Source organism: Triticum urartu, chromosome 6A (assembly GCF_056163025.1).
Source record: "Triticum urartu cultivar PI428250 chromosome 6A, HENAU_Tu73, whole genome shotgun sequence".
Lineage (NCBI taxonomy): Eukaryota > Viridiplantae > Streptophyta > Magnoliopsida > Poales > Poaceae > Triticum > Triticum urartu.
This window is the reverse complement of record NC_141878.1, coordinates 468,045,458-468,057,822: the sequence shown is the minus strand read 5'-3', so window position 1 is coordinate 468,057,822 and position 12,365 is coordinate 468,045,458. Positions and strand designations below refer to the sequence as shown.

The 12,365-nt window shown below is 45.3% G+C and overlaps 1 protein-coding gene across 1 annotated transcript; it reads left to right on the top strand.

Annotated features, from left to right (window-relative positions):
- Positions 1-934: 934 nt before the first annotated feature.
- On the top strand, positions 935-1,567 carry LOC147965727 (uncharacterized). Its single transcript, XM_087528175.1, has one exon. The coding sequence runs from the start codon at positions 935-937 to the stop codon at positions 1,565-1,567; it is 633 nt and encodes a 210-aa protein (XP_087384301.1).
- The last annotated feature ends 10,798 nt before the right edge of the window (positions 1,568-12,365 follow it).

Sequence of the window (12,365 nt, the reverse complement as noted above, 5' to 3'; positions counted from 1 at the left end):
CCGCGAGAGGCCGTCCGGGTATACTTCTTGCTTCTTTGCTTTTAATTCTTGTATTGCTTCGTGGGGGCGCGCCAGCGCACCCACTAGGTGTAGTCCCCGAGTTGCGGGCCGGCTGCTGAGCAGGCGGCTCGGAACTCTAATTAGCGAGCTCCAAGCACTAATATATTTGCCGCAGGATTATCATAACCTCCGTGCGGCCGCCTTCAACTCCAGAGTCCATGAGTTGGATCAACATTCCGCTGACTTGTCGGAGAGCCAGAGTAAGTCTTCTTCTTTCTCCGCGGGGGCGCGCTGGCGCACCCGCGGACTGTAGTCCCTGAGATTTGGGCCGACTGCTGAGCAGTCGGGCCGGATCTTCCTGGCAACTTCATCTTTCTTTGCTGATTGTTGTCGTCTCTTTCTTTTTCTACTTCTTGCAGAGGCCAATGCCACCCTTCAACGGCAACTGGGCGAAGCCAACGCCGCGCTTCATGCCAAGGAGGTGGACTGCCGCAAGCTAGCCGAAGAGCGCGACTGGCTGGTCGCGCGACTGGCGGAGCAGGCGGAGCTTCTCCAAAAGGCTCAGAAGGAGGCGGAGGACAAGGAGGCGGGTCTTCTTGCTGAGTTCGAGATCGAATGCTCCGCCTGGACCGACAAGGAGGCGTGCTGACGACCGGCTTTGGCGAGATCGAGGACATGGTCGACGGTAAGCAGCCTTCTTTACTCCTCTTTTAAACTGCCGGCCTCTGATCAAGCCGGCTTCTCTTTTTGTTCTAACTCTTTGCTTTTGGTCCTGGCAGACTTCTTCCTAGGTCACTTTGGTGCCGCCAACCAGGCTATCGAGGCCGACCATGAAGGACGAAGGGTGGAAGGCGAGGCGGTCGCTGCCAATGCCCCTCGCACCCTTCGCGAGCAGCTTCTCAGCATCCAGGCTCGTCTTCGGCCGACTCATCGGATGCTGCGCCGCCTTCAACGTGTCGGCGCCCAGGCGATCGCCGCCCTGTGGCCCGACATGCCGGCCCCGCTCACCCCCAGCCGGACTGCCGACTGGCTGGAGGTGGCGGCTGGCCGCCTTGAGGCGTGGAAGGGCTCCTCGGCCCGGGCCAGAGCACGCTGGGCCTTGGAGTTCGTCAAGGTGTGGTACCCTGGGCTAAATCTAGCCCCATTGACCATGTTCCGACAGGAAGCCCAGGAGGAGCTGGTGGCAGTGGAGGGCGAACTCGTCAAGCGGGCGGCAGCCATCGCCGAGTATACTGACACCGGCATCTTCATCCCGGAGCTGGCCGAGAACGGTGCCGAGGCGCCGCCAGAGTGGTTTGGGCTGAACCCGGTGGAGGACGAGGACTCGGCCGAGGTGATTGACTCCAACGACGAGGGAGAGGACGACGAGGAGGAGGAGGGCGAAGAGGAGGCGCCAGAGGTCGGAGCAGACGACCAGCCTCAACTCGACCGCGCCTCCAGCAACGAGCCACGTCCGAGTGAGTCGGCTGCTGCTGAAGGAGACCAAGCAGAGACCGACCAGCCGGCCGCTCGACTAGCTGGCGCCACCGACTCCACCATTCTGCCGAACCCGCCTGCTGCTTCCTAGGCTGCCACTTTACTTTTATTTCTTCCTGCTTATTAGTCTCAACAAACTTTGTTAACTTCGCACAATTCCACCCGTGGGGTGTATTTCAAACTTATGTTGGATGTCGGCCAAGGGCCTTTTGATTTGTAAATATCTTATCCGAGTCCTATCTTTCCTTGCTTTCTGCTCTTTTGCCTTTTTCCTTTGCCGCCTTCCCTTGGTTTCCGTCTTGCCAGCCGAACAGTCGCTCTGCGGACTGTGGCTGGGTCAAGTACTTAGCCACTTTCGGGAAGGCAAGTACTTAGCCGGCTAGAGTTTTCTTGGCAAGTTAAGTAGAAACCGGCCGGCCGGCTGCTTTGACAGCCGGTCGGCGAGGCGGGAAGCCGGCTTGGACTATGTTTATACTTTGGATCCTTAGCCATTTTTCATGTGGTCACCCTTTCTGCCTTAACTCATGCCAACTGAACAGTCGCTCTGCGAGCTGCGGCTTCTGGCAGGAGAAGGCTTGGGTTCCAACACATTACTTGTGCGGCTGCAGGAGCATTTCATAGTACAAGGCGGCAAGTCTCCGGGTCGTCTGTTCGAGCCCAGTGTCAGACGGATTAATGAAAACAAACGACAGGCGTAATACTTGTCTTATAGATAAAGGAGGGCAGTCCCCGAGCTCTTCTCGGGGGACCCAGAGTCTTCGTATTTAATACAAAAGTCGGAGTGATACATACTGCTTTTTAACTATAAAACCTTCGAAGGAGATTCGGATTCCATGGACGCTCCGTCTCCCTGCTGGAGTCGTCTCTTTTGCGTGCTCGAGGCTTCTTAGCGTCGATGGGGTAGTAGGAGTCGTTTCCTAACACCTTGCTGATGATGAAGGGGCCTTCCCAAGGTGCCGAGAGCTTGTGCTGGCCGGCTATTCGCTGGATCAGCTGGAGCACAATGTCTCCTTCTTGAAAAGATCTTGGCTTGACCTTTCGGTTGTAGTATCGGCGCAGGCTCTGCTGGTATATGGTGGACCGGCTGAGTGCCAACAGCCGGCCCTCTTCAAGCAGATCGACACCGTCTTGTCGTGCTTCTTCTGCCTCCTCTTCGGTGTACATGGTGACTCGAGGGGAGTCGAATTCTATGTCCGTCGGGATGACGGCTTCGGCACCGCAGACGAGGAAGAAAGGGGTGAAGCCGGTTGATTTGTTCAGGGTTGTGCGCAGACTCCAAAGGACGGCTGGCATCTCATTGAGCTAGCAGCCGGCCGAACGCTCTAGAGGCTCAACTAGTCGGGGCTTGATGTCGGATAAAATAAGGCTGTTTGCTCGCTCCACCTGGCCGTTTGACTGCGGATGAGCAACGGACGCTAGGTCCAGTCGGATGCCCTGCGTCGCGCAGAAACGAGCCAAGGCGCCTTTGGCAAAGTTTGTGCCATTGTCGGTGATGATGCTGTGTGGTATGCCATACCGGATGGTGATGTCGGAGATGAAAGTCACAGCAGTTGGACCATTCAATTTCTTGATTGGTTTTGCTTCTATCCACTTGGTGAACTTGTCCACCGCGACAAGCAAATGAGTCATGCCACCTCGTGCTGTTTTGAATGGTCCCACCATGTCCAGGCCCCAGACAACAAAGGGCCAGGCAATGGGGATAGTCTTGAGTGCAGAAGCCGGCTGATGAGGCTTGGAGTGGAACTTCTGGCACCCTTTGCATTTCTGGACCAACTCTTTGGCGTCTTCTAGAGCAGTCGGCCAGAAAAAACCATGGCGAAAAGCTTTGTCAACAAGTGCCCTTGAAGCTGCGTGGTGACCATACTCGCCTTGATGGATATCTTTGAGCATTGCTTGGCCTTGCTGTGGCTCCATGCAACGCTGGTAAACACCAGTGATGCTGCGCCTCACAAGTTCTCTGTTGACGACTGTGTACGCTGTTGCCCGGCGTTGCACCTGCCGGGCCAAGATCTCATCAGTCGGTAGTTTTTTGTTTACCAGGAAGTTGAGGATGGGGTGGGCCCACGAAGGCGCAATTTCTTCGATTGCTAGGACTGCCACTTGCATGAGGGTGGTCAGGCTGGGAGGCGGTGGGTTGGAGTCGGCCACCGCTTGGTGAATTGATGAAGTCCCCGGGCCGACTGCCGCAGTCCCCGGGCCGGGCTCTGAGGTCCCAGGGCCAGGTGCGACTACTGCAGTCCCCGGGCCGCCTACCGAAGTTCCCATGCCGCCTGCTGGGGCTCTTAAGTCGGATCCGACTGCTTCGGGAGGAGCTGGCACAAAGATGGAATCTGACTCAGGTGATGGCTTGATGGACGGTTTGAGGAGTCGTTGCAAGGCGACGCCGGTTGGTATTGCTTGGCGGGTGGAGCCAATTCGTGCCAAGGCGTCGGCTTGCTCATTGTCATTTCTTGGCACGTGGGGGAACTCGCACCCTTCGAAGTATCCACTGAGTTGTTGTACGAGGAAGCGCTAGCTGGCCATATTTTCATCCTTGGCGTCCCAGTCGCCTGATGACTGCTGGACCACCAAGTCGGAGTCTCCATAACACAGGATCCGGCGAATGCTGAGTTCCTTGGCAAGCCGGAGCCAGTGAATGAGTGCTTAGTATTCAGCAACATTGTTGGAGGCGGCAAAGTGAATTTGCAGTGCATATCTGAGCTTGTCGCCCTTGGGATAAGTGAGGACGACGCCGGCTCCCAAACCGGTGCGCATTTTTGAACCATCAAAATGCATCCGCCAATGGGTGGAATCTGGCGCTGGCGGCAAGTATTGGGTCTCGGCCCAGTCGACGAGGAAGTCAGCCAATGCTTGTGACTTGATGGCGGTGCGAGGCTAGTAGTAGATGGTGTAGGGGGCCAAATCTATGGCCCACTTGGCCACTCGGCTCGAGGCATATCGACTTCCAATAATCTCGGCAAGCGGAGCTGTGTAGACCACAATGATTGGGTGCTCTTGGAAGTATGGCTTTAGCCTCTTGGCAGCAAAGTGCACACCATAACACATCTTCTGATAGTGGGGATAGTTCTGCTTGGAGGCGGACAGTTGAAAGTGCAACTATCCCTAGGTGGTTTTGGTAATTCCTAACAACATATAGCTCATTGAGCTAATGCCATTTCAAGATTAATATCCCAGGAAAGCTCAATGTTTGGAATGGCATGGATGAGAAAAGTAGACCCCTCAAAATGCTAAGGACAAAAGGATTGGCTCAAGCTCAAAGCTCAAGACTCTACATTTTCTATTTTAGTGATCCAAGATCACATTGAGTCTATAGGAAAAGCCAATACTATCAAGGAGGGATGAGGTGTTGCTTAATGAGGCTCTTGCTCAAAATGCTTAGTAATATGCTCCAAAACCCTCAACTACTTCCTCATATCCACATATGACCTAAACCAAAAGTCAAACTCGGCCCCACCGATTCTTTCTATCCGGCGCCACTGAGTTTCAAATGTCATAGCCACTGCCACAAACCCTAGGCAAATCGGTCTCACCGATAGGGATCTCGGTCTCACTGAGATGGGATTGTAATCTCTCTGTTTCCCTTCGTAACATTTCGGTCTTACCAAGATGAGCAATCGGTCCCACCGAGATTGCAATGTAAACTCTCTATTTTCCCTTCGTAACGTTTCGATCTCACCGAAATAAGCGATCGGTCCCACCGAGTTTACCCGACCAACTCTCTGGTTAGCTTATTACCAAAATCGGTCTCACCGAGTTTGTGTAATCGGTCTCACCGAGATTACATTATGCCCTAACCCTAACCATATCGGTCCTACCGAGTTGCATTTCGGTCCCACCAAAAACCCTAACGGTCACTAGCTTTGCTAAATTCGGTTCGACCGAGTTTATCAATTCGGTCCCACCGAGATTGGCAAGTTGTGTGTAACGGTTAGATTTTGTGTGGAGGCTATATATACCCCTCCACCACCTCTTCATTCAAAGAGAGAGCCATCAGAACAAACCTACACTTTCAACTTACTTTTTCTGAGAAAGAACCACCTACACTTGTGTAGAGGCCAAGATATTCCATTCCTACCATATGAATCTTGATCTATAGCCTTCCCAAGTTGCTTTCCACTCAAATCCTCTTTCCACCAAATTCATATCCTGTGAGAGAGAGTTGAGTGTTGGGGAGACTATCATTTGAAGCACAAGAGCAAGGAGTTCATCATCGACACACCATTTATTACTTCTTGAAGAGTGGTTGATGTCTACTACACAACCTTCTTCTTGTAGACGTTGTTGGGCCTCCAAGTGCAGAGGTTTGTAGGACAGTAGCAAATTTCCCTCAAGTGGATGACCTAAGGTTTATCAATCCGTAGGAGGCGTAGGATGAAGATGGTCTTTCTCAAGCAACCCTGCAACCAAATAACAAAGAGTCTCTTGTGTCCCCAACACACCCAATACAATGGTAAATTGTATAGGTGCACTAGTTCGGCGAAGAGATGGTGATACAAGTGGTATATGGATAGTAGATAAAGGTACTTGTAATCTGAAATTATAAAAAAAGCAAGGTAACTAATGATAAAAGTGAGCGTAAACGGTATTGCAATGTGTGGAAATAAGGCCTAGGGTTCATACTTTCACTAGTGCAAGTCCTCTCAACAATACTAACATAATTGGATCACATAACTATCCCTCAACATGCAACAAAGAGTCACTCCAAAGTCACTAATAGCGGAGAACAAACGAAGAGATTATGGTAGGGTACGAAACCACCTCAAAGTTATTCTTTCCAATCAATCCGTTGGGCTATTCCTATAAGTGTCACAAATAGCCCTAGAGTTCGTACTAGAATAACACCTTAAGACACAAATCAATCAAAACCCTAATGTCACCTAGATACTCCAATGTCACCTCAAGTATCCGTGGGTATGATTATACGATATGCATCACACAATCTCAGATTCATCTATTCAACCAACACAAAGGACTTCAAAGAGTGCCCCAAAGTTCTACCGGAGAATCACGACGAAAATGTGTGCCAACCCCTATGCATAGGTTCATGGGCGGAACCCGCAAGTTGATCACCAAAACATACATCAAGTGAATCACGTGATATCCCATTGTCACCACAGATACGCATGGCAAGACATACATCAAGTGTTCTCAAATCTTTAAAGACTCAATCCGATAAGATTACTTCAAAGGACAAACTCAATTCATTACAAGAGAGAAGAGGGGGGGGGGGAGAAACATAAGATCCAACTATAATAGCAAAGCTTGCGATACATCAAGATCGTGCCAAATCAAGAACACGAGAGAGAGAGAGAGAGATCAAACACATAACTATTGGTACATACCCTCAGCCCCGAGGGAGAACTACTCCCTCCTCGTCATGGAGAGCACCGGGATGATGAAGATGGCCATCGGAGAGGGATTGCCCCCTCCGGCAGGGTGCCGGAACGGGTCTAGATTGGCTTTCGGTGGCTACGGAGGCTTCTGGCGGCGAAACTCCCGATCTATTGTGCTCACGGATGTTTTTAGGGTATATGGAGATATATAGGCGGAAGAAGTACGTCAGGGGGGCCACGAGGGGCTCACGAGGTTGGAGGGTGCGCCCTAGGGGGGTGGGCGCCCCCCTACCTCGTGGCCTCCTCGAAGGTCCCCTGACATGCACTCCAAGTCTTTTGGGCTCCTTCCAAAAATGTGTTCCGTGAAGTTTCAGGTCAATTGGACTCCGTTTGATTTTCCTTTTCTTCGAAACCCTAAAACAAGGTAAAAACAGAAACTGGCACTGGCACTAGGCTCTGGGTTAATAGGTTAGTCCCAAAAATGATATAAAAGTGTATAATAAAGCCCATAAACATCCAAAACAGATAATATAATAGCATGGAGCAATCAAAAAATTATAGATACGTTGGAGACGTATCAGCACCCCCAAGCTTAATTCCTGCTCGTCCTCGAGTAGGTAAATGATAAAAACAGAATTTTTGATGCGGAGTGCTACTTGGCATAATTTCAATGTAATTCTTCTTAATTGTGGTATGAATATTCAGATCTGAAAGATTCAAGACAAAAGTTCATATTGACATAAAAATTATAATACTTCAAGCATACTAACTAAGCAATTATGTCTTCTCAAAATAACATGGCCAAAGAAAGTTCATCCCTACAAAATCATATAGGTTAGTCATGTTTCATTTTCGTCACACAAGAATGCTCTCATCATGCACAACCCCGATGACAAGCCAAGCAATTGTTTCATACTTTAGTAATCTCATACTCATAAACTTTCACGCAATACATGAGCGGGAGCCATGGATATATCACTATGGGTGGAATAGAATAATGAGGGGGTTATGTGGAGAAGACAAAAAAGGAGAAAGTCTCACATCAACGAGGCTAATCAATGAGCTATGGAAATGCCCATCGATTGATGTTAATGCGAGGAGTAGGGATTGCCATGCAACGGATGCACTATAGCTATAAATGTATGAAAGCTCAACAAAAGAAACTAAGTGGGTGTGCATCCAACTTGCTTGCTCACGAATTCCTAGGGCACTTGAGGAGGCCCATTGTTGGAATATACAAGCCAAGTTCTATAATGAAAAATTCCCACTAGTATATGAAAGTGATAACATGAGAGACTCTCTACTATAAAGATCATGATGCTACTTTGAATCACAAGTGTGGTAAAAGGATAGTAACATTGTCCCTTCTCTCTTTTTCTCTCATTTTCAATTTTTTTCATTTTTTGGGCCTTCTCTTTTTTATGGCCTTTTCTTTTCTTTTTTGGGCCTTCTCCTTTTTTATGGCCTTTCTCTTTTTTATGGCCTTTCTCTTTTTTATGGCCTTTCTCTTTTTTTTGGGACTTCTTTTTTTTATATTCCTCACTTGAGACAATGCTCTAATAATGATGATCATCACACTTCTATTTATTTACAACTCAATGATTACAACTCGATACTAGAACAAAGATGACTCTATATGAATGCCTCCGGCGGTGTACCAGGATGTGCAATGATTCATGAGTGACATGTATGAAATAATTATGAATGGTGGCTTTGCCACAAATACTATGTCAACTACATGATCATGCAAAGCAATATGACAATGATGAATGTGTCATGATAAACGGAATGGTGGAAAGTTGCATGGCAATATATCTCGGAATGGCTATGGAAATGCCATAATAGGTAGGTATGGTGGCTGTTTTGAGGAAGATATAAGGAGGTTTATGTGTGAAAGAGCGTATCATATCACAGGGTTTGGATGCACCGGCGAAGTTTGCGCCAACTCTCAATGTGAGAAAGGGCAATGCACGGTACCGAAGAGGCTAGTAAGGATGGAAGGGTGAGAGTGCGTATAATCCATGGACTCAACATTAGTCATAAAGAACTCACATACTTATTGCAAAAATCTACAAGTCATCAAAATCCTCGGTACTACGTGCATGCTCCTAGGGGGATAGATTGGTAGGAAAAGACGACCGCTTGTCCCCGACCGCCACTCATAAGGAGGACAATCAAATAACACCTCATGTTTCAAATTTGTTACACAAGTTTACCATACATGCATGCTACGGGACTTGCAAACTTCAACACAAGCATTTCTCAAATTCACAACTACTCAACTAGCACGACTTTGATATTATTACCTCCATATCTCAAAACAATCATCAAGCATCAAACTTCTCTTAGTATTCAATACTCTAAATGAAAGTTTTTACTAATCTTGTATACCTAGCATATTAGGATTATTTAAGCAAATTACCATGCTATTTAAGACTCTCAAAATAATATAAGTGAATCATGAGAGTTCATCTATTTCTTCAAAATAAAACTACCACCATGCTCTAAGAGGTATAAGTGAAGCACTAGAGCAAATGACAAACTACTCCGAAAGATATAAGTGAAGATCAATGAGTGGTCGAATAATTATGAAACTATGTGAAGACTCTCTAACATTTAATAATTTCATATCTTGGTATTCTATTCAAACAGCAAGCAAAGCAAAATGACATTCTAATAATGGCAAACATCATGTGAAGAAGCAAAAACTTAGGATCAACCGAAACTAACCGATAGTTGTTGAAGAAGAAAGGTGGGATGCCAACCGGGGCATCCCCAAGCTTAGACGCTTGAGACTTCTTGAAATATTATCTTGGATGCCTTGGGCATCCCCAAGCTTGAGCTTTTGTGTCTCCTTAATTCCTCTCATATCACAGTCTCCCTAAATCTCAAAAGCTTCATCCACACAAACTCAACAAGGACTCGTGAGATAAGCTAGTATAAACTATTGCCAAAACCTTATCATACTCTACTGTAGAAAATCACTAAAATTATTATTTAACATTGCATACTAAATGCCTCTGCATATTTAATAGTCCTATCCTCAAATAGAATTCTTAAAGAAGCAAACATATGCAAACAATGCAAACATAACAACAATCTACCTAAACAGGATAGTCTGTAAAGAGTGCAACAAGATCCATACTTCCCTAACTCCAAAAATTATGAAAGAAAATTCCCACTGTATTAAATTTATCAGAGCTTAATATGCAAAAGGTTTCATCATTTTATCACATTCTGACTTTTCTAGGGAATTATTGCAACAGAGGTAAACTTTCTGTTTTCAAACAGCAACATGAAGACTTGTAACATAGGCATAGTAAAGACTATCAATGCCAATTTTTTTAAATAAAAGATGCAAAACATTGTTCTAAATAACAGCAAGCAAATACTAACAAAATAAATTGACGCTCCAAGCAAAACACATATCATGTGGTGAATAAAAATATAGCTCCAAGTAAAGTTACCGATGGACGAAGACGAAAGAGGGGATGCCTTCCGGGGCATCCCCAAGCTTAGGCTCTTGGTTGTCCTTGAATATTACCTTGGGGTGCCTTGGGAATCACCAAGCTTAGGCTCTTGCCACTCCTTATTCCATAGTCCATCGAATCCTTACCCAAAACTTGAAAACTTCACAACACAAAACTTAACAGAAAACTCGTAAGCTCCGTTAGTATAAGAAAATAAATCACCACTTCAAGGTACTGTAATGAACTCATTCTTTATTTATATTGGTGTTAAACCTACTGTATTCCAACTTCTCTATGGTTTACAAACTATTTTACTAGCCATAGATTCATCAAAATAAGTAAACAACACATGAAAAACAGAATCTGTCAAAAACAGAACAGTCTGTAGTAATCTGGATCAAACGTATACTTATGGAACTCATAAAATTCTCAAATAAATTGCTGGACCTGAGGAATTTATCTATTAATCATCTGCAAAAGAATTAACTAAATATCACTCTCAAAATAAAAATGGCAGTAATTCTCGTGAGCACTAAAGTTTCTGTTTTTTACAGCATGATCATAAAGACTTCACCCAAGTCTTGCCAAAGATTCTACTTGGCACAAACACTAATTAAAAGCATAAAACCACATATAAACAGAGGCTAGATGAATTATTTATTACTAAACAGGAACAAAAATCAAGGAATAAAAATAAAGTTGGGTTGCCTCCCAACAAGCGCTATCGTTTAATGCCCCTAGCTAGGCACGATGATTTCAATGATGCTCATATAAAAGATAAGAATTGTAACATAAAGAGAGCATCATGAAGAATATGACTAGCACATTTAAGTCTAACATACTTCCTATGCATAGGGATTTTGTGAGCAAACAATTTATGGGAATCAACTTGCATAGGAAGGTAAAGCAAGCATAACTTCAAAATTTTAAGCACATAGAGTGGAAACTTGATATTATTGCAATTCCTACAAGCATATATTCCTCCCTCATAATAATTTTCAGTAGCATCATGAATGAATTCAACAATATAACCAGCACCTAAAGCATTATTTTCATGGTCTATAAGCATAGAAATTTTATTACTCTCCACATAAGCAAATTTCTTCTCATGAATAATAGTGGGAGCAAACTCAACAAAATAACTATCATGTGATTGAAAATTAAGATCAAGATGACAAGTTTCATGGTTATCATTATTCTTTAAAGCATACGTGTCATCACAATAATCATCATAGATAGGAGGCATGCTTTCATCATAGTAAATTTGCTCATAAAGCTTGGGGGGCAAAAAATATCATCTTCATCAAACATAGCTTCCCCAAGCTTGTGGCTTTGCATATCATTAGCATCATGGATATTCAAGGAATTCATACTAACAACATTGCCATCATGCTCATCATTCAAATATTTAGTGCCAAACATTCTAATGCATTCTTCTTCTAGCACTTGAGCACAATTTTCCTTTCCATCATACTCACGAAAGATATTAAAAAGATGAAGCGTATGAGATAAACTCAATTCCATTTTTTATAATTTTCTTTTATAGACTAAACTAGTGATAAAACAAGAAACTAAAAGACTCGATTGCAAGATCTAAAGATATACCTTCAAGCACTCACCTCCCCGGCAACGGCGCCAGAAAATAGCTTGATGTCTACTACACAACCTTCTTCTTGTAGACGTTGTTGGGCCTCCAAGTGCAGAGGTTTGTAGGACAGTAGCAAATTTCCCTCAAGTGGATGACCTAAGGTTTATCAATCTGTAGGAGGCGTAGGATGAAGATAGTCTCTCTCAAGCAACCCTGCAACCAAATAACAAAGAGTCTCTTGTGTCCCCAACACACCCAATACAATGGTAAATTGTATAGGTGCACTAGTTCGGCGAGGAGATGGTGATACAAGTGGTATATGGATAGTAGATAAAGGTATTTATAATCTGAAATTATAAAAACAGCAAGGCAACTAATGATAAAAGTGAGCGTAAACGGTATTGCAATGTGTGGAAATAAGGCCTAGGGTTCATACTTTCACTAGTGCAAGTCCTCTCAACAATACTAACATAATTGGATCACATAACTATCCATCAA

Coding starts and splice junctions, on each gene's coding strand:
- LOC147965727 (XM_087528175.1), top strand. CDS start 935: ATGCTGCGCCGCCTTCAACGTGTCGGCGCCCAGGCGATCGCCGCCCTG.